Source organism: Ovis canadensis, chromosome 7 (assembly GCF_042477335.2).
Source record: "Ovis canadensis isolate MfBH-ARS-UI-01 breed Bighorn chromosome 7, ARS-UI_OviCan_v2, whole genome shotgun sequence".
In the NCBI taxonomy this organism is placed as follows: Eukaryota; Metazoa; Chordata; class Mammalia; order Artiodactyla; family Bovidae; genus Ovis; species Ovis canadensis.
This window is the reverse complement of record NC_091251.1, coordinates 39,173,745-39,194,301: the sequence shown is the minus strand read 5'-3', so window position 1 is coordinate 39,194,301 and position 20,557 is coordinate 39,173,745. Positions and strand designations below refer to the sequence as shown.

General features: G+C 42.7%; 1 protein-coding gene across 9 annotated transcripts in view; it reads left to right on the top strand.

The window, feature by feature from the left end:
- RYR3 (ryanodine receptor 3) overlaps positions 1-20,557 on the top strand; it is a 575,944-nt gene that overhangs the window by 535,690 nt on the left and 19,697 nt on the right. For 5 of the 9 annotated variants that reach the window (XM_069595972.1, XM_069595974.1, XM_069595971.1 and 2 more), the window contains exons 80-92: positions 786-862; positions 3,340-3,413; positions 3,669-3,686; positions 4,107-4,187; positions 4,654-4,742; positions 5,676-5,804; positions 9,210-9,314; positions 11,054-11,135; positions 11,794-13,127; positions 15,208-15,266; positions 16,384-16,555; positions 17,793-17,879; positions 19,094-19,294. In XM_069595972.1, the coding sequence (XP_069452073.1) occupies positions 786-862; positions 3,340-3,413; positions 3,669-3,686; positions 4,107-4,187; positions 4,654-4,742; positions 5,676-5,804; positions 9,210-9,314; positions 11,054-11,135; positions 11,794-13,127; positions 15,208-15,266; positions 16,384-16,555; positions 17,793-17,879; positions 19,094-19,294 (2,508 nt within the window). The remainder of the gene's footprint in view (positions 1-785; positions 863-3,339; positions 3,414-3,668; positions 3,687-4,106; positions 4,188-4,653; positions 4,743-5,675; positions 5,805-9,209; positions 9,315-11,053; positions 11,136-11,793; positions 13,128-15,207; positions 15,267-16,383; positions 16,556-17,792; positions 17,880-19,093; positions 19,295-20,557) is intronic. The other 4 variants (XM_069595978.1, XM_069595975.1, XM_069595976.1 and 1 more) reach the window with 3 other exon arrangements.

Sequence of the window (20,557 nt, the reverse complement as noted above, 5' to 3'; positions counted from 1 at the left end):
CTGGAACTGGCTGCAGATGGTAGACATGCAGTAGTGTCTCCTGAGCACTCCAGGCTCTAGCTAAAAATAAAAGCATCTGTGTGCACAGGAAAATGAAATTTCAAAGACTGCTGGCATCCCCAGGGCCTTTGAGAATTTCCAAATCCATAACTACCACTATTGCACATAATTTTTCCCAGGCTTTAATTCATCACAAACCAAATTTCTCATTAAGAACTACCATTTCAAAGGCACCCCTCACTTTCTATTCTCTTCCATCACCACCCCATCAGTTGACTTTCTTAGAGAGCCTTTAAAAAAGCTAAGAAGATTCTTACTATGCCAGACCAAGTTTCTAGCTTGCCAGTAACAGAGAACAAAGGAAGCTGTCTCTTTGTGAGAAATACTGTGCTCTCAACTAGTTTCATTACTAGCTAAGCTCCTTCCTCCAATGCATTAAACATTGCATGAGCTGTTCAGATTTTACCTCAGTAACCATAAACATTACTATAGCCTAGTCCTAGAACCTGTTCCAAAGAGAAGAGGCTTCAAACAGTAAATCTTTGAAGTCAAAGATCTACTGTACCATCAACACCAGTGGACCTTTATAAAATAAAACATCAGCCCTAAGAGATTCTAGTTCTTTAAGTAGACAGTGGGGCTCAGGCACATGAAAGGCTCAAGTCCAGAGGTGGAATATTTTCATGCTTACCCAGGGTTACAAAACCACCTCCTGAATCTCACTTGGTCAATATTTGTGCCAGAGTTTTCATTGCTTTTCCTTTTCAAATGTGTCTCCCTTACAGAAAATGCTAGATTACCTAAAGGAGAAAAAGGATGCTGGGTTCTTTCAAAGTCTTTCTGGTCTTATGCAGTCTTGCAGGTAAATATGGGAAAACCACCCATAGCACTTTTTAAAAATTATTTGCTGTTCAGGGAAAGGAGCATGGGATGGGAGAGTGCCACATAAACTGGCTTATCATGGAATTATTGAGAAAAGAATACCTACTTCAGAAGAGGATGGGCATTATTCCTCTAGCCTTCAGGATTACCTTCAAATAGCATTCAGAAGGGAAAATGTAACACACACACACACACACACACACACACACAGAGCTTACCTGTCTACATCTGTGTAGTGTTTGAATTGCTCTTACCTCCTTTTTCGTTACATTGTTTTCTTTGGAGCTGAGTGTGAGTTTCTCTTATTAAACCTGTATACTCGTAAGTCAAACTAGCAAAGAGTGGAAAAGAGGAATACTTCAGTGTGACTCAAGGCTCTGTGTTCATTACATCCATTAGGTACTTTGTTAATCTCTATCCTTAACAATTCTTTGAACCTGAAGAAATATTTAGTGGGTACATATTTTGACAGAGGTACATCCTGATGTGGGAACATTTTGACATTGTCTGAAAAAGCATTAAATTTTCCGTTTATGTTACCCAGTTGTGTAAGCCTCCCCTCTGACAGATGAACAATAGGTAACCAAAAGTCATAAGGTTACCATACTCGCTTGTTTCAGAAACAAGCCAGCAGTCTTTCTAAGAAAAGTGTCAGCTTATTCAAGATTCATATATATATATTGAATCATCTGCAACTCATTCCAAAAGAAGTCAAAGTTATAATTACCTAGCTTATTTGCTTCCAAATAATAATTCTTAAAATTGGAACATTGGTCCAGTTGAAAATTTGGGGGATGGACTTTCTAACTTGGTGAACTTCATAATATTGCTAGTCATATTGGCTTGGGCAAATATTGTACCCCTGAGTTGTAGGGAACATATCTGAGCTGCAGTACAATCCCTTGTGTTCAGCTCCATTTTCCCCTCACCAACAGCCAATTCGTTTATTTCAGGAAAAGAAAATGTAATATTGCCAGACCTGACTCACTGAGGATAAAATAGTACCTGTGGACTCAAAGATGGCAAAAATCAAGGCAGTTCAGTTCCATATTGCTCATGAAATTCTCAGTTAAATTTCTGAGCTCCCTTAGTAGTCTGTAGCACTTAATATTGCTAAGCTAATTTATAATGATGTCTTAGAGGGATAGGTGACATACTCTTAGAGGCCAACTGAGTCTTACCAGAAGTTTTAAGATATTTTAATGGCTTTTTGCTGATTATAAAAATAATACATATTTGTAAAATAGTGAGCCATTCAAGAAATTAAAATTTGAAATGGGTATTTTGGGATGGAATAAAGGTCAGAAATGTCTGCTACACAGATTGTCTCCTGAATCAGCAGTGATGCTTCAAAGCAGCTATGTCCAAATGTCCTGTGTCCATATTCTCCTCCCAAAATTGAAGGATGGTGTTGCATTATTTTTTTTACAGACCCTTTTTACAGCAGGATCTGGGAAAAACCAACATGAGAGCAATAGGAATTTTCACTTTCTCTGTAAAATTTATCTAAATTCTAGAACATATGTGACTCCCTAAAAGGGGGAGAGGGGGTGCTGGATTTTTCCCTAGAGTCTTTTCAAGCCAACAGTCATTTTCTTTGCCCAGTGGTTAAAGGAAGAGGGGAGTTTACAGAATCTTACTGGGCTCTGCCATAGGCTTCCCTAAGGTCTATATTCTTGTGAAACTTTGTGGTCTTAAGTTCTATGAAATCATCCATACTGTAGAAAGAGATAGACTCTATTAGAGAAACAGAGTGAGCCTCAGTTGGATATCATATGATCCTTATCCTCATGGCCACAGCTTTGTGGTTGACCTAGGGGTTCCTGGCTAAGCAGGAGTTGGTGGTGGTTGTGACTGGGAAGGTTACGGAAGGTGAGGGCCAAATGAAAACCAACTTGTCACAGGTTCAGGAACACATAGGGACACCATGGCCTCTCAAAAGCATTATCTTGGCTATTATTGGCTCCTGAAGCATAGAGTAAAGGAGGTGGCCCTTCAGAATCTGAAATTGTTGCTCTCTCCATGGATTTTTATCCTAAGCACTAAAAGCCACAATTCCTTGTGTTTCTCAGGAAAAAAAAAAAATGTAGATGAATGTGGGAAGAACGTGAATTAGTGCAGTTTAAAGTAATCTTTCCCTTAAGAAATCTTAGATGCAGGTTATTCCTTCTTTATTTGGAAAGCCTTTCTAAATCTTCAACCATAAGAAAGGGTTCCAACCAGACAAACGGTGACAGTCACTGTGTGTCTGACCCCTGTCCTTGCATGTGTCAAGAGCTGTGAGCTCCAGGCACTGCTTGTCACAAACCCAGAGAACCGTTAGACTCAATTGCACTGTAATGTAATTTATGGTAATACAAGGACAGGATATTCTTAGTTGATGGCTACATTGACATTAAAAACCCATTTTCCCAGTGTGCATAGCCCTGAACCTTGTTTTCTTTCGTCTGTTACAAGTGTCCTTGATTTGAATGCATTTGAGAGGCAGAATAAAGCTGAAGGCCTGGGGATGGTTACTGAGGAAGGAACACGTAAGTAACTGACAAAGGTGAAGGCTGCTCTCTTTCCGATTAAAATCCTGGTTAACTATTTATGGTTAGAGTTCCTGCTCACTGCTACTTAACCTCCAAGGACTTGCTCCATTTTAGCAAGATGTTTCCATCCGTAGTTTTGATAAAGCACATCCAGGCTGATGTGTTCACAGAACCAGTCTTAGCTAAAGACGCTCGATCTTGACGTTCGTGGTTTTCTTACTCTGTGTTCTTCTGTTTTTCTCTTATCACCAGTCATTGTTCGTGAGCGTGGTAAGTTTGAATCTCTGGCCTGAGTTCCTGCCATGTGTGTGAGTCCTAAGGGATCTTATTTAATTGGCCCAGCACAGACACATTTTCGGCTTGGTGGTTGCATGTTGAGTTTAAATCAGCAGTCTGTCATTTAATTAAAGAAGTGTCTTCCATCTTCTAAAGCATGGGTTGTGGACTGTGAACCGTTACTGCCAGCAGCCTAGTTGTTTTCCTTCCAAATGCATCCCAGGGCTGACAATCCTAGCTTTGTTGGGCATTGCCTCAGTTCCCATTTAAATTGGATTTGTCACTATTCATCCAAAGTTCCCTTTCCACACAGCTCTGACACAGTTCCTTGAGCATTTCTGCAGTCGTGTGTATCCGAAGGTATTCTATGTTGAAAAAGCAAACAAATGCTTGCCCATATTCTGTGTTTTCAAGGTGAAAAAGTACTCCAGAATGACGAGTTTACACGAGATCTCTTTAGATTCCTACAGTTACTTTGTGAAGGACACAACAGTGGTAAGTGGAACACATTGATTCGTTAAGGGAAAACAACATTCAGGTGCAAAATTATGATTCATTTCGTGTTGCCACCCTTAACACAACCAATTGCTAGTTCAAGGACAACAGTTAATCCATTCCTCAATTTAAACAATGCAATGTAACATGAGTTTTAAACTTCATGGCTAGTGTTATTTAGTGCCGTCCAGGCTAAGTTGCTTTCTTAAGTTGCTTCAACCTTCAAACGTTGAAGTTACATGCCCACCCCTTGCTGTCAAGTTCCTCAGAGCTCATGAAGTCCAGTTTCTGGTGTCACTGGGATGAGTGGGCTCAGGGTGGTGCTCTGACCACCTGCCAGGACCCAAACAGGGTGCCCTTGTCAGGCTTTCCACATAGTGTGTCTCTTCTGAGCTTAGCTGAGAGGGTAAGACTTGCTCCTCAGCCATGACAGGGATGAGCTCTGACCCAACCCTGGCGTTCTCAGATTTCCAGAACTTCCTGAGGACTCAGATGGGCAACACCACCACCGTGAATGTCATCATCAGTACCGTGGACTACCTTCTGCGTCTGCAGGTGAGTGGGTGCTGGATGGTAGCACACCTCGTATACTCTTCTAGAAGCTAAAGACGTTACAGAAGGCCAGGGACAACTGAGGATATGGTCCAGCCTGAGTGCAGAAGATACTGTAATCCATGTCCACACACTTATGGGAAATCAAATACCTAAATGTGAGTTTGAAGACTGACATGATAAGAGGGAGCGGTTAAATACGAAATCTGTTCTAGCCTGCTGGTTTACTTTATTTTAGCTGGTGTAAACTTAGCCACAGTGCTCCAGAGCTATAAAACAGTCTGTGAGAGAAAACAGAGTTTCCCTAGGAAAAAGAGATACACAAAGTGATGGGAAATGAGTGTTCAGACATCACTTGGTTTAATTGTTGGAAGGAAAATCCAAATAATTTCAAGATCTACACAAACATAAAAAAGGATTCTCTTTTTCTCTTTGCTAGTTTCTCAGCCTGGTTCTGCCACTTACCAGTTCATGACCTGGAGCAATCTATTGAGCCTCCTTGTGTTCCATTCTCCTCATCTATAAAATGAGGAGTGTACTGTCTCATTGGGTGGTAGTAAAGATGAAGAGGTTTAACACATGTAATGTGCTCAGAACAGTGCCTAGTACTGACAGTGCCAGCTATTATGTTGCTGAGTATTTGGGTGATCATATTTATCTTTAATGTAACATTTTGCATTGTGAGTAAATTGTCCTGTAACATGGTCACTCAGCTCCGGCTGAACACTGTCCTCTCTTTCACCTGTTCTTTCCTGCGGAGGGGAAGTATCTGTACTTGGGATCTGATGTCTCTGTGCTTTTTCATAGAGTCCCAGGCTCCTGTCATAACAAAGTGGTCACGGAAATGTAGGATGCTCTTGTACTCTTCCTGAACACGAGATTTAGCTTCACTTACTAATATGTGAGACATACTAAACTCTCCTTGTTTGTTCTTAGGAATCAATCAGTGATTTCTACTGGTATTACTCAGGGAAGGACATCATTGATGAATCTGGACAGCACAATTTTTCCAAAGCCCTGGCGGTCACCAAGCAGATCTTCAATTCGCTTACAGAATACATCCAGGTATGTGCTACAAAATGTTTGCTTGCAAACGAAGGTAACGTTGTTAATATTCCCATATTCTGTATTCCCTGCAGAATATTGGCTGCATATGTGGACTGTGAATCCAGCTCTAGCACTGACAGTATTTCTTATCTATCAACAGGAACCAATAGTACCTATACTCTATGAAAAGCTGTAGCTTATGGACCCAACTATCACTTGTATATAGCATTGTCACACTTGATTCGCATTGATTTAGTTAACGTTTTGCTTTCCCTCCTAGACTGAAATTTTTTGCAGACAGAAAATTTCTTAGGTGTTTTAAAATTCTTCATTTCTGGCACGTGTGGCACATTGTAAGTGTTCAGTAAGCAGGGAGAGTGGAGTGGAGAAATAATTGATAGTATGAAAGAATAAAGGGATCAATGATATTATCTTGAGCCTTGATGTTAAAAACAGAGTTCATAAGAGCCTACTCATTTGTCAGAAATCAGCTCTATGGAAAAGGAACTTCAGAAGCACATATGCTAAGTACAATGACAGGCAAATCAACAGGTGAATTTCAGGGTGAATATCTACATCTTACAGCATTATGTATTCATTGCCTGCAGTGGTCTCATGAAGGGAATAGAGGACGTCCTCAGGCAGAATTTGCTGTAAAACCCGTAATCATATCATGGTCCTCTGTAATGGAATGTAAGATTTTTTTTTAAGATCTGTATGATGAGCCAACTGCCACACTCAGATCGTATCTGCTTACTGAAACAAGCACAAGACTAAGACTTGAAAAGAAGAAGGAGTTCAAGAAGAGATCGATCCATCTTTACTCAAGGATTATAAAAAAGATAGGGAGACACAGCTAGGAATGTGTGACCGAGCTGAAGTTTCACGGCACGTGAAGATCATTGAACAGAGTGACGAGCATCTGATTTGCTCTCTGTAGAACCCATCCTAAGCTCCAGAAAATTTCATGGAGCACTTAGCCCAAAAGTAAAAGAAGATTCACCCTTCTTTGGGGTGAATCTGAGATTCTTTAACAGTCAGTTTTATTTCAAAAAAGAACCTAGAGGCGTCTTGGGATCACATACCACAGGTACATGAACAGTGAATTTTAAACATGCTTAGTTGACTTCGGGATGTAGGCAAAATTTCTCCTGCTCACCTCTTCCCTGGGAATTCAGCCAAGCCTTTTCTAGAACTTGACACTAGAACACTAGTATCAGTGTTCCTTTTGAAAATTGATTGCGTGATTTGGAGAGTAATTAAAGGGTAGAAAAATACAGGAAAAAGCGTAAGGAACATAGGCGGAATGTGACAGAAGACTCAATGTATAAAAAATACATAAAATAGTCTCATTGAAGAGGTAGAGAGTAAGATGCTGGCCTAAGAAACCTTGGAAATGAAAACAGTCTGAAAGACCAAAGGCAAGAATAAGCACTTTAGTTGATGTTTTTCCTATGTGGGTATGTGTTAATAATTCTGAAACTGTACATTCAGTGGATTGGCCAAAAAGTTCATTTGGATTTTTCCATATAATTGTACAGAAAGCCCTGAATGAACTTTTCGGCTAACCTAATATAATGGAAATGAGCCAGGTTTCTCACTGATGAGCAAGCAGAGGAGACTAGAAGATCCCTATGGGAATGAAGGAGAGTTAGAGACACCCATATGCTAAACTCATGTTCATCTTAACATAGATATAAATGGTTACATATGGAAATATTTATGGATATATGTATATACATGGATTAGTAAAACACATCTATTTCTGCTGCTCTGTCATCCAGGAGGACTTAAAAAATGATACCCCAGTAGCAGCAAATACAACTAGAGCCTAGTTCTTGGTTCCTAATACCACTCTCCATTGAAAAGAAATAAGGCTTCTTAGAGAAATGGCTGATTCTAGAACTAAAGCAAGAAACATACAAGATGAGCCTGGAGAATCCTATAGTGCAAGAAAATGCTAAAAAAATAATGGTGGAGGTATGTCAAAGGGATACAGGAGCCAACTGAAAGAGCTCCCAATGGCCAAAATTAGAAAAATTAGAGCTACAAAATAATGTAAATAAAGTAATATTGAATTAAAACCCAAAGCATAAAATGAATACATGAAGCCTATACTGATGTAAATAAGTGCTAAATAAATAAGAACAGACAACTCTCCATTCAGAAGAATTCCAAATGATTTATTTTTAAAAAGAAAAGAAACAGTGGTTCAATAATGATCTTCAAAAGTAGGGAAGGTTATTAACATAGAAAATGCAGAGTCGTCATCAAGTCATCCCTGTTTGGCTTTCAGAAAAGATAGACATGATATACCTGACATGTAGGTTAATGATAAGAAAATCCTAAGAGTAGTTTAACATTCATAATTCAGAATATTTTTTACTTGAGTAAATAGCCATGTGGCCATCACATTTAATGAGTAGCTTTGCCTGCAGACAGTGGAAACACATGGGCCTCGTTTTCAAATTGTGCTCCTTGGAACCCTGGAGCTCCTCAGAACTCCTCTTAGGCCAAGGTGGGGCCTGGAGTTGGCAGGAGTATCCTTCAGCCCTGTTTCAACCAGAGCATTTACTTTTATTTCTTAATATAAATTAATTTATTTTAATTGGTGGTTAATTACTTTACAATATTGTTTTGGTTTTGCCATACAGCAACATGAATCCACCAGAGCTATACACGTGTTCCCCTTCCTGAACCCCCCTCCCTCCCTGTACCATCCCTCTGGCTCGTCCCAGTGCACCAGCCTCAAGCATCCAGTATTGAACCTGGACTGGCAATTCGTTTCATATATGATATTATACATGTTTCAATGCCATTCTCCCAAATCATCCCACCCTCGCCCTCTCCCACAGAGTCCAAAAGACTGTTCTATACATCTGTGTCTCTTTTGCTGTCTCTCATACAGGGTTATCATCACCATCTTTCTAAATTCCATATGTATGCATTAGTATACTGTATTGGTGTTTTTCTGTCTGGCTTACTTCACTTGGTATAATAGGGTCCAGTTTCATCCACCTCATTAGAACCGACTCAAATGTATTCTTTTTAATGGCTGAGTAATATGCCATTGGGTATATGTACCACAGCTTTCTTATCCATTCATCTGCTGCAACCTAGCAACAGAGCATTTACTTTTAAAATAATGTTTTTTAACATAAGAACAAATGCTAAAGAAAATCTCTGAAAATCACCACACTGTGAAGTTCCTAGTGACTTTTCCTCGAAATAGGATCTTAGGATGGGTTGGGGGGTGGGGCACACACAGTGGAGGTGGGGGAGAAGAAATAAGTAACCTGGGAAAATACTGAGCTACAAGATATGTGACCTTTGGAAAGAGCTGATGTCAGATGCCCTTGCTAAGGCCAAGTTCAGAGCAGCTTGTGATGCTTCAGTGAAACGAGAATGTCCTCCTCTCCCCAGGGCCCCTGCATTGGGAACCAGCAGAGCCTGGCTCACAGCAGGCTGTGGGATGCAGTGGTCGGCTTCCTCCATGTGTTTGCTAACATGCAGATGAAACTCTCCCAGGTACTGTGGCCTGTTCCCCATTCCCCATGTGTCATTGGTGTGAAATGCTTAGTCAGTCCCCACCCCCTGGTCTTCCCACTGTGGATGTGGCTGCTTGACCAACTGCCTGGAAAAGCCAAGCAGATCAGATCTCATTTGTAAAACGAGGGCCTCAATGGGAGATGGGAACGAACACCTCTTGGGGGGTCCCAGACAGGCTTTTGCATGAACACAGCTTCCTCCTTTGTGTACCTCCCACCAATCCTTTCCATCATTGCCTCAACAGTTGCTTTTTATGGTGCTGATCCCTTGTGCTTCCTTGTCACTGTTTCACAGTTTATGAACATGATCCACCACCTTGTCCGATCTGTCCAATGTCTGCATGTCTTTAATTCACATCTCCCTTCTCTCTCAACCTTTGCTGCCCCTCCTCCCCATCTCTGCCTTTCCTTCTCACTCCCCATCTCTCTGGCAAGATGAATTGGAATCACTCAGGGCATTTATTACGAACAAATAAATGTAGTGTCTGTAGTAGCTGATCGCCTCTCTCCATGGCAACACATGCGGGAGAGCTTTATGATATGTTTCAGGCTGATTAGAGTCACACTGGCAGCATTCATGTGAATAATGTGCACCTAAAATTTTCAAGGCTGTCACATCTGCCTCTCTCTTTTGGAATGTGCTGTTCACCCCTTTCGTTTTTCCCCTTTTGACTCTGGCCTTATGGGAAGAGAGAGTTCTTGGGAGGGCTGCCAGCTTGGCAGTCATACATCCACTGCTGTGTCAACCCCACAGGGCAGCATGGTGCAGAGTCTCGAGAGACAAAATCCTGACCCTGCCACCTCCTCATGGGTGTCTTCCAGGAAGTCACTTCCCCCTTCCGGTTTTTACTTTCATCATCTAGAAAATATTGGGAGTTAGATGATGACCTCAGAGGGCTCTTCTAGCTCTAACAGTCTACACTTCTGTGATGTTTTGTGGATATCTGTGACACTCTCAAAAGGTGGGAGGAAAGCCTTCTGAAATCTGAAGGGCTAGCTAAAGAACTGTGTCCTGGTGAGATAGCGTCTGTAAAAGAAGTGTGGCCCAGAATCCATATATTTAATCTCACCCTCAGATTCCCCACCTCAGACCTTCCAAGGGTTGTTTCCCTTCTGTGACACAGGTATCAGACCCAGAGCCCACTTGGCAATGCCCTTGTCTGCCATGCTGAAATGAAAACCAAACAGACTGGTATCAAAACCATCCGGAGGAATAGCCTCAATGATACAACATTTTAAGGGATGAATGGTACCCAGATCACCACCGATTAGAATCAAGAGAACCTAAATTAAACAAAAAAGGAGAACCCATTTGGTGATTGGAACCTTGATAATTTAATTGGATTGCAATAGTATTCCCCAAAAGCTCACTGGTAATTCTTCAGTATGAAAAATGGCAACCTAAGCTACTAGAGATGCCTAATGGGTCTTTGGTGGATTGGGTTGTTCAGTAGTTTTGGACAATTGGTGTATCTGACAATGTTGTGCTAAAAGGAATACTGTAAAGGAACTCTTCTGGATGAGCCCTGTTAACAGCGAGCCTCCTGATGCTACAAAGAGAGGATGCTAAGATGTCCGCATCCACCATGAGAAGGGAGCTCATTCTGGAGATGGACACAGCCTTCACCTGACCTTCCCAGAGCAGGCTCTCCTTGCTCACTGCCCTGTACTTTGCTGAGGGATCAGATAGCTCAGGGGTATCTCCTGTTTCTGTTCTAGGATTCCAGTCAGATCGAGCTGCTGAAGGAACTCTTGGATCTCCTTCAGGACATGGTGGTGATGCTTCTGTCCCTCCTGGAAGGTTGGGCTGTTTGGTATAACTAGGCATTCACACGACTGTCATTGGTCTGAGCACTAACCGTACTAATCACGCAGAGTATCCTTCTGGCAGGTCATTGATGCCAGATGACATTGGTTAGAAAACCAAATTTTCAGAAACAAACAAAAGAAAATGAGTGAGGGGCACATGGCCTGATGGACAAAGCCTGAAACCAACTCATTTTGTATCAATAGGAAAGCCAGAATGAACTGGGGAAAACCTCCAAGCTTTGCTCTTCCCTATCCTCTCCTCTCCCCATTGCTTTTCAATACATCTGGCTGCCAGTGTGTATGCCAGCCATCTAGTTGGGCACCCTCCTAGGTCTAAGGGGATTAGAGGGGCACCACTTATCCCTATGTGTCCCTGATAATCTGATAACAAAGCCACTCTCCAGGCCCCAGGCCAGGTAAAAGGCACTGGCCTGGCCGTCTCCTCCTTCCCTGTGTTTCTTTCCCCTTGGCTCCTAGTGGTATAGTCTTTATGGCTTGCTGCTCCCTCCTGCCCATTTCCAGATCATCATGGTCAGAAAAATAGCTGACCAATTTGGGATAGAAGTCTTCTAAAAATATCTGCCTGACCAGTTCCATGATGACTTGGGTTTATTTATGTATCTGTGTGTCTTTTTGAACCTGCCTCACAGGGAATGTGGTAAATGGAACCATTGGCAAGCAGATGGTTGACACACTGGTAGAGTCATCTACCAATGTAGAAATGATCTTGAAATTCTTTGACATGTTCTTGAAACTTAAAGACTTAACCAGCTCAGACACCTTCAAAGAATATGACCCCGACGGGAAAGGAATCATTTCCAAAAAGGAATTCCAGAAGGCCATGGAAGGGCAAAAGCAGTACACACAGTCGGAGATAGACTTTCTCCTTTCGTGCGCAGAAGCTGATGAAAATGACATGTTTAATTACATCGATTTTGTGGACCGGTTCCATGAGCCAGCCAAGGACATAGGGTTTAATGTGGCAGTGTTATTGACAAACCTCTCTGAGCATATGCCAAACGATTCTCGCCTGAAGTGTCTGTTGGACCCAGCAGAAAGTGTACTCAATTACTTCGAACCATACCTGGGACGCATTGAGATCATGGGCGGGGCCAAGAAAATTGAGCGTGTTTATTTTGAGATCAGTGAGTCCAGCCGAACTCAGTGGGAGAAGCCCCAGGTGAAGGAGTCTAAGCGACAGTTCATCTTTGACGTTGTCAATGAAGGCGGGGAGCAAGAGAAGATGGAGCTGTTCGTGAACTTCTGTGAGGACACCATCTTCGAGATGCAGTTAGCATCGCAGATCTCGGAATCTGACTCAGCCGACAGGCCAGACGAGGAGGAGGAGGAAGAGGGAGACTCTTCGTACGTGTTGGAAGTGGAGGGCGAGGAGGAGGAGGAGGAGAAGTCTTTGGAGTGTGCCTCTGCATTTGCGATGGCTTGCGCCTCAGCGAAGAGAAGCGTGGCCAACTTTCTGAAGAGGGCCACCCTGAAGAACCTCAGGAAGCAGTACAGGAAGGTGAAGAAGATGACCTTCAAGGAGCTGGTGAAGCTGCTCTTCTCTTTCTTCTGGACGTTGTTCGTGGGGCTCTTCCGCTTGCTCTTCACTATAGTGGGAGGGATCGTTCAGGTCCTCTGGGGCACAGTGTTCGGAGGGGGACTCATAGAAGGGGCAAAGAATATAAGAGTCACCAAGATCCTGGGCGACATGCCTGACCCAACCCAGTTTGGCATCCACGATGATGCGGTGGAAGCTGAGAGGGCAGAAGTGCCAGAGCCGGGCATCACCACGGAACTTGCGCACTTCGTAAAGGGGGAGAAGGGAGATGCGGACATCATGTCAGACCTCTTTGGACTCCACCCAAAGAAAGAAAGTGGCTTAAAGTATGGGCCCGAAGTGGGTTTGGGTGACCTTTCTGAGATTATTGGCAAAGACGAACCCCCTACCTTAGAGAGTACTGTCCGGAAGAAAAGGAAAGCACAGGTAAGCACATGACTTGTTTATATCACCTTTCTTTATCCCCAGAAAACGACTTGCCACTCTACCTTGCAGTCAATACTGATACCAGTTCTTTAGGAGCAGATAGTGTATTAGACACCAGCTCTTCCCTGATGACCCTAATCTGATAATGCCAGCTTTGTCGTGTCTGAAGAGAAGAGACTTAGATGGTTGTCTCAATGTCTAGTTGCTGAATGGTCTTCCAGTTTACATTGTAAGAGTTCAAACAGGGTGATCCATGACCTGCCGCTTGCTTCCACACCTTTTATTAGGTTAGTTTGCAAGGCGCACAGGTTCATTCAGTAACTGAAAGAGTAGAAAACCAGGTACACCATAAAAGGAGCCCTTTCTGATAAGGTCATATGTCTGCGGTCTCCTGAAGGATCCAGATGTTAGCATACAGTTTACACAGGGCCCAGTAGTTTTGTCATGCTGGGGACATTTTCATCCTTGTGCTGCCCCCACTATCCAATTTGGACTTTGAGTTGGTGAACTAGATTGAGTGAATAAGATAGCAAGAATTCAGAGCCCTTTGGCCATCGAAAGTTCTGGATGTTGCAGTATCCAACTCACAGCATCATTCTAGCAGTAGTAGAGTATGGAGCGAAGTGTGAAGAGATCAGAGCCCAAAGACAGCCTTTATTCATGAACTATATTACTGTTTACCAAATAGTTGATGTACACTTATCACTGTTTTAGGCTCTGGGAATACAATGGTAAATGAGAAATGCATTGTTCCTGTGATTTAGTGAAAAAGGTTGGCATTGGACAAGTCAGTACAAGCATGGAGAATATTAAGAAGGAGGACCATCAGTGCTATGGAGATGTGTAGGAGAGGTGTGGAACAACAAGAAAGGAAGCTTCAGAATCATAAACATTCTGAAAGTATTACTTGATTTACTCTCTTTTGCTCCCTGGTGTAACCCAGGGATTAGAGCAGAGTTTGAAACATAACAGGGACTCATTCGAGGCCTGCTATATGCCAGGCTGTATTCCTGGGATATGGGAACACACTGGTTAATAAGAGAGACAACAGTTTTGCTTTCATGGAGCTTAACTTCTAGTGGAAGACAACAGCAAATAAATAATTACCATTTGGAGCACATGCTGAAATGAATGAACAAGATTGTGTGTTACAGAGTGATTATGGGCCCTACTATAAATAGGATGCTCAAGGTGCATCTGAAAATGTGTCATCTGAACCAAGTCCTGAAGAATGGCAGACACATCAAAAATCAGGACAGTCATATTCCAGGCAGCGGATATGGCTTGTGCTAAGGTTGTGGTACAGGGAAGCATGTCTCAGGAAAGAAAAGGAGGTCTGGGTGTTTGTGTTGGAAATGAGTCAGATGGTACAAGATGAAGATAGAGAGAAAGGCCATAATCATAATGGCTTTAAAGGCCTTAATGTGGAACTTGAGAGCTTCCCTGATGGCTCAGCAGTAGAGAATCTGCCTGCAATGCAGGACCCATGGGTTCGATCCCTGGGTTGGGAAGATCCCCCGGAGGAAGACATGGCAACCCACTCCAGTATTCTTGCCTGGAGAATCCTACGGACAGAGGAGTTTGGTGGGCTACAGTCCATAGGGTCACAGAGTTGAACATGACTGAAACAGCTTAGCACACGTAGGAGCTTGAATTTTATTCTCAGTGCCACAGGCATCCATCAGAGAGGGTGGGGTAGTGGCAGAGGACTGAAGACAGGGCAGGGGTGCTGTCTGATGGAAGCGGGTTCTGGATTAGACCTACCGTGACTTGTGTTCCATCTCTCCCTGACCCTGTGGAGCAGTGGGACCACTGCCACAGGGCTCAGGCAATGTCCTAGCACAAGTTTTCTCTTTAGATTGACTAATAGCAGGGATATTTTCAACCCTGAAATCTTTGATCTCTCCAGAGCCATGTAATGCATAGCGGGACACTTATGTTCTGTGATCCGGAGAACTGCCAAAGCATAAAAAGAGAGAGCCATTGGGATTTCTGACCAGGCACAGTGGCTGGTGATATGGTTCATCATCATGAACATATTTATTTGAGGAAAGTTTAACTGATTGTTATTTTTGTCTAGGCAGCAGAAATGAAAGCAGCTCATGAAGCAGAAGGAAAAATAGAGTCTGAGAAGGCAGAGTAAGTTCTTGGTAGCTATTCTAATTGCTACGATCGATAATTCTCAATATTATCTACTATTCTGTGGCTATGGTACATAGAAAGCTTGAGTTCTATTAACAAAAGGAACAGATATTGTGCAAGCTTTGGAACATTTCTTTTTTCCTTTTTTGTGACCGAGTGATATTCCATTGTGTGTGTGTGTGTGTGTGTGTGTGTGTGTTTATTCATTCCTCTACTTATCACTTCAGTTGCTTCCATATCTTGGCTATTGTAAATAGTGCTGCAGTGAACATTGGGATGCATATATCTTTTAGAATTATTATTTTTGTTTTCTTTGGATATATACCCAGGAGTGGGATTGCTGGATCATATGGTAGCTCTCTTTTTAGTGTTTTGAGGAATCTCCATACTGTTTTCCATAGTGGCTGCACCAATTTACATTCCCACCAACAGTGCACAGGGGTTCCCTTTTCTCCGCATCCTCAACAACATTTATTTCTGTTCTTTTTGATGATAGCCATTCTGACAGGTGTGAGATAATAGCTCATTGTGGTTTCGATTTGTATTTCCCTGACGATTAATGATGTTGATCATCTTTTCATGGGTGGATACATTTTTTTTTACCCCAGCTAGACAATAAACACATTCTAATAATTGTGTTCACTTCACAGTCCAAATAGTAGATCAGGGTTTCACCGTCTGACCAAGCAAATGATCAAACACTCACACTTAGCAACTTCATATAATGTTGATGATGGTGCTATCTATTGATAGTAATTACTGAATAACTGCTACACACCAGGCCTTTTGCTAAGTTCTTTTATGCGATACTTCATTTAATTCCTAACACAAACTTGAAATAGGTACTATTGGCAATTCTCATGAAAGCTTAGAAAATAAAGGACAGCATTTCTGAAGGGGAAAAATTTTGATAAGGCAAATTTCCAGAAGACTACTAAATTTATATGCACACCTGTGACCATGACTCATCAAAGCAGAAAATCAAGACCTGAGATTCCCGGGCTCAGGGAATAATGTGTCTCCCACCCTCTCAGCCCAGATTTCTCTTTAGTCCCCCTGTCAGGGTCAGGCCTCCCTCTGCCCTCTGTGCTGAGTGGCATTGTCATTCCTGCAGCATGGAAGATGGGGAGAAAGAGGACACAGCCAAAGAAGAAGAGCAGGCCGAGGCCCTGTGGGCAGACGTGACCAAAAGGAAGAAGCGACGATGTGGCCAGAAGGTTGAGAAGCCTGAAGCCTTCATGGCCAATTTCTTTAAAGGGCTGGAAATCTATCAGACCAAGTTGCTGGTAAGCACTCTGCCCCTGTCCCACTCAGGTGCAGGCATTGGCGCGGGCAGACCTCAGAGAGGTGGCCACTGCCTTTGTTTCACTATTTGATTAGTTGTGCTTCCTCATCTTTCTCATTCCTCTTCCTTGCCTCTTCTTGATTACCTGCTTGTCCCTTCTGTGTTGGAAGGAAGAGAAAGCAAAAATGTTAGCCACTCAGTCATGTCTGACTCTTTGAGACCCCATGGACTGTAGCCCGTCAGGCTCCTCTGTCTATGGAACTCCCCAGGATCCTCCTCCAGGGGATCTTCCAACCCAGGGATCAAACCCAGGTCTCCTGCATTGCAGGCAGATTCTTTACCATCTGAGGCACAGTTAGAGGGAAAGGAAAAGGGGAAATGCAAGCACTCTAGCTCCTATGCCCTGCGCTCTCTCCAGGAGGGAGAGCTGTATGTGTGCCCTGTGGGGACTTGACCCATACCAGTCAGAAACTTCAGAAGTAGTGAGATCATTTGGATGCAGAAAGAACATTCCTGTGGTGTGGTAGGTTGTCATACTAGTTCTAAAAAGCTCTGTTACTCCACAGGTCCTTAGCCCAGCTTGTAATATCCTTTCTCTGGCAAAGTGCCCATTGAGGCCAGTTGCTAAAGGCTGGGACCACACCCTCCCAGCACCACTGGTGGGAGCCTTTTCCACGGAGAGTGAGCACTCCGCAAGCAGCAGCCATTCTCGTCCTCAAGTGCTGGTGTTCCCACTGGGCATGGGAATGGGGAGAGGCAGGGAAACTTGGGCTGTGACTTTCAAAGGACAAGGACTCTCGGCCATAGTCTGGCTCCAGTTGGGGTAGGAGCTGCAGGGTTCTTTTGTGGGACTAGATCACTCATAATTTCCAAATTGACTACTTCCTTTGTGGAGTGCACACACACACACACGCACTCACACGCAGGCGCACACACACACACAGACACCCTTCATAGCAGCATTTGAGACCTTTGCTAAGGGTATGTTTAGGTGTTTGGTTTCCTGAGCTTTAAACTAAGCAGGGTTCCCTTGAGCATCATTCTAAGCAGTTTTTTAAAAATCACTTTTTATCCCCCATCAAATAAGTCGTAAGAAGGCCAGGATTGTCCTTGATGAGTGGTTACAGAAGAGCAGGACTAGCCCTGTGTAGCTCTCCTCTGAGAAGACCCTCTGTGTGAGAGGGAAGGTCCCTCCCCTGCCAGCACTCTCCTACTGCAGCTTGTCCTTTTCTTTTCAGCACTACCTGGCCAGGAATTTCTACAACCTGAGGTTCCTTGCTCTGTTTGTAGCCTTCGCTATCAACTTCATCCTGCTCTTTTACAAGGTGATACTTCATTTGGGGGCTATTTGCTGAATAGATTATATGCTTTTTTTAAAAAAGTAAAAGGAGTTATGCTCTTAATTTAAGCAAACATTCTAATATCTAAGGAAATTTCTAAGACACTAGCTTTTAAAAAAGGATACTGCCTTTAGCAACGGGGGGAATGGAGACAGGTTGCAAGGGAAGCCAGTTAGGGTACCATTTCAGTCGTTCAGGATTGTTCTAGTTGTTACTTAATTCTTCAGATATTTGTTGGATGTCTGCAATGTGCTAGACCCTATATTAGGAGCTATAAGGTATTTCAAACTGAATAATAACTACAGTTCTTTCTGTGAGGAACAAAAGTAACAGTCAGCCATGATAGCTGACCCATATGTTAGAACTATTACAAAGAAAGAATGAATAGAAGTTGGTTTCTGGATGTGGAGGAGAGGGACGCATCAAGATAAATGGAGATCTTAAACATTGGTAAGTGAGTCTTGTCACTGTGGGTGCATAATAAATGTTTGTAGAATGAATTAATGAATGTCATAGGTCCTGGATTCTTGACATAGTCTTTAACTGCCTGTTGTCACTTGCCTCTCTCCCTTCCTATTTAAAACCACAGATCTAATTTCTATAAAACATGCTCTTACCCACATCAGTCTTGCATTTGACAAATGAATGGCTTGCTATTGCCCATGGTAGAAAAATGGAACTGTGTCGAAGGGCATGGTGAAGCCTGGCTTTAAACACATTGAGACTGAAGTGATTCAGACAGGCAGGCAGGTGCAGACAGCCAGCAGGGAGCGGGACCTGCAGGGTGACAGCCTCAAAGGCGCTGACCTGGGAGTTACTGTGTCAGGACGGCTGTGACGTTAACAGCCTCTAAGAAAGAACAGAAATGTTTTGTGTGTGCTATGTGTGCACTTGTGCACACGTGTTTGTCTTAAGTCTCCTCCCAGGCCATAGCGTTTCAAAGATTACCTCCTGCAACAAAGGGATTGCAGAATAGGTAGTAAGACGTTCCTAACTTTTAAGTTTGGGGCTTGTTTTCAAGAGCGAGGATTTGTCTCTTAAAAATATTGTTGGAATAAAGTACTTAAAAACCTTATTCACTCATCAGGTAATATGGAGTCACTACTATTTGTACAGCAAATGCCAGCAATATAAAATGTATGGGGAGAGCCTAGGGGCAGAGGTCTTTCTGATGTTTCTAAGAGGGTATCTTGGACCAGGTCACCGAAGAACCTTTAGAAGAAGAGACAGAGGATGTTGCAAACCTGTGGAATTCCTTCAGTGACGAGGAAGAGGAAGAGGCGGTGGTGTTCTTTGTCCTGCAGGAGAGCACTGGGTACATGGCGCCAGCCCTGCGGGCCCTGGCCATCATCCACACCGTCATCTCTTTAGTCTGCGTGGTGGGCTACTACTGCCTAAAGGTAAGTTGCCAGGCACTCAGTCTAATCAGAACCCTTGGGGAAGAAGTGTGTTAGTTTCTGGTATACAACAAAGTAATGCATTCATGTGTGTGTGTGTGTGTGTGTGTGTGTGATTCATTCATATGTTCAATCATATATATGAATATATTCACATTCATTCATGTATATACACATACACACACACACACATACATACACACGTTTTTTCATATTCTTTTCCGTTATGGTTTATCACAGGGTACTGAATGTAGTTCTTGGCTTTCTCTGCTTCTCCTCCCACATCATCCATGAACCAACAGCAGTCACTGATTCTGCACTGTGCAGTGCTCATGATCAGCCTTTGCCACCTTCCTATCCTGAGTCCTTTATTTCCTCAGTGTTGTTTCCTTGTTTTAATAAAAGGATAAGCAGCGACTGTGTTTAATGTCCTGTGATAAAGCGTAATAGAAAAGAATATGAAAAAGAATGTATGTATGTGTATGTATATATATGCATATGTATAAACATATATATATGAATCACTTTGTTATATAACAGAAAGTAACATTGTAAATCAACTATACTTCAATAAAATAAATTTTAAAAATAAAGGAGAAGAAAAGGGTAAGCAGTAACTCTTTACAAATCATTATCAAAAATTTGCCTTTTTGTCTTGGAAATAGAGGAGTAGTGTGAGGGATAGAGAGATCATGAGATCTGAGAAAGCATTATTGGCAAAAACAGTCTGGAGACCAAGGTCTCAGGGATGTTGCCAAGTAACTAGTAGCTTCCCAACTGATGAGACACCCTGGCTCTATCTGAATTAAGCTTTTGTGGCTTGTGGAGCTTTGACTATCCTGCCTTCTTATATCCTGAGATTCCAGTGGTATCCTCCGATCTTACTAACTAAAGTTTGTGTGTCTGGTGATGGTTGGGACAAGTGGGTTATTTCCCCAGTATTCCCTGTGTACGTACCTCCTTTGTGGTAGGTCTTTATAAATGTGCCGCCATTTCTAGGCTAGAAGCAAAGTCATAATTATAAGAGAATGGGAAGCAATGGTGGAGAACAAGTAAATGTGCCGGGCAGGAGCTCTTCTCAGAAGGTACATCAGGAAGAAAACTTCAGTAGCTAAAGACTGTATACAGAGCCCAGTGGGTCCTCTCATTCTATTAAACCATATTGCACTAACCAAGTTTCAAAGACATGAGAATATGGTCCTAGCCATTGAAGGTAGTTGGAACTTTTACCATATTATTCCAGCTGTTCAATGTAGTTGATTGAAC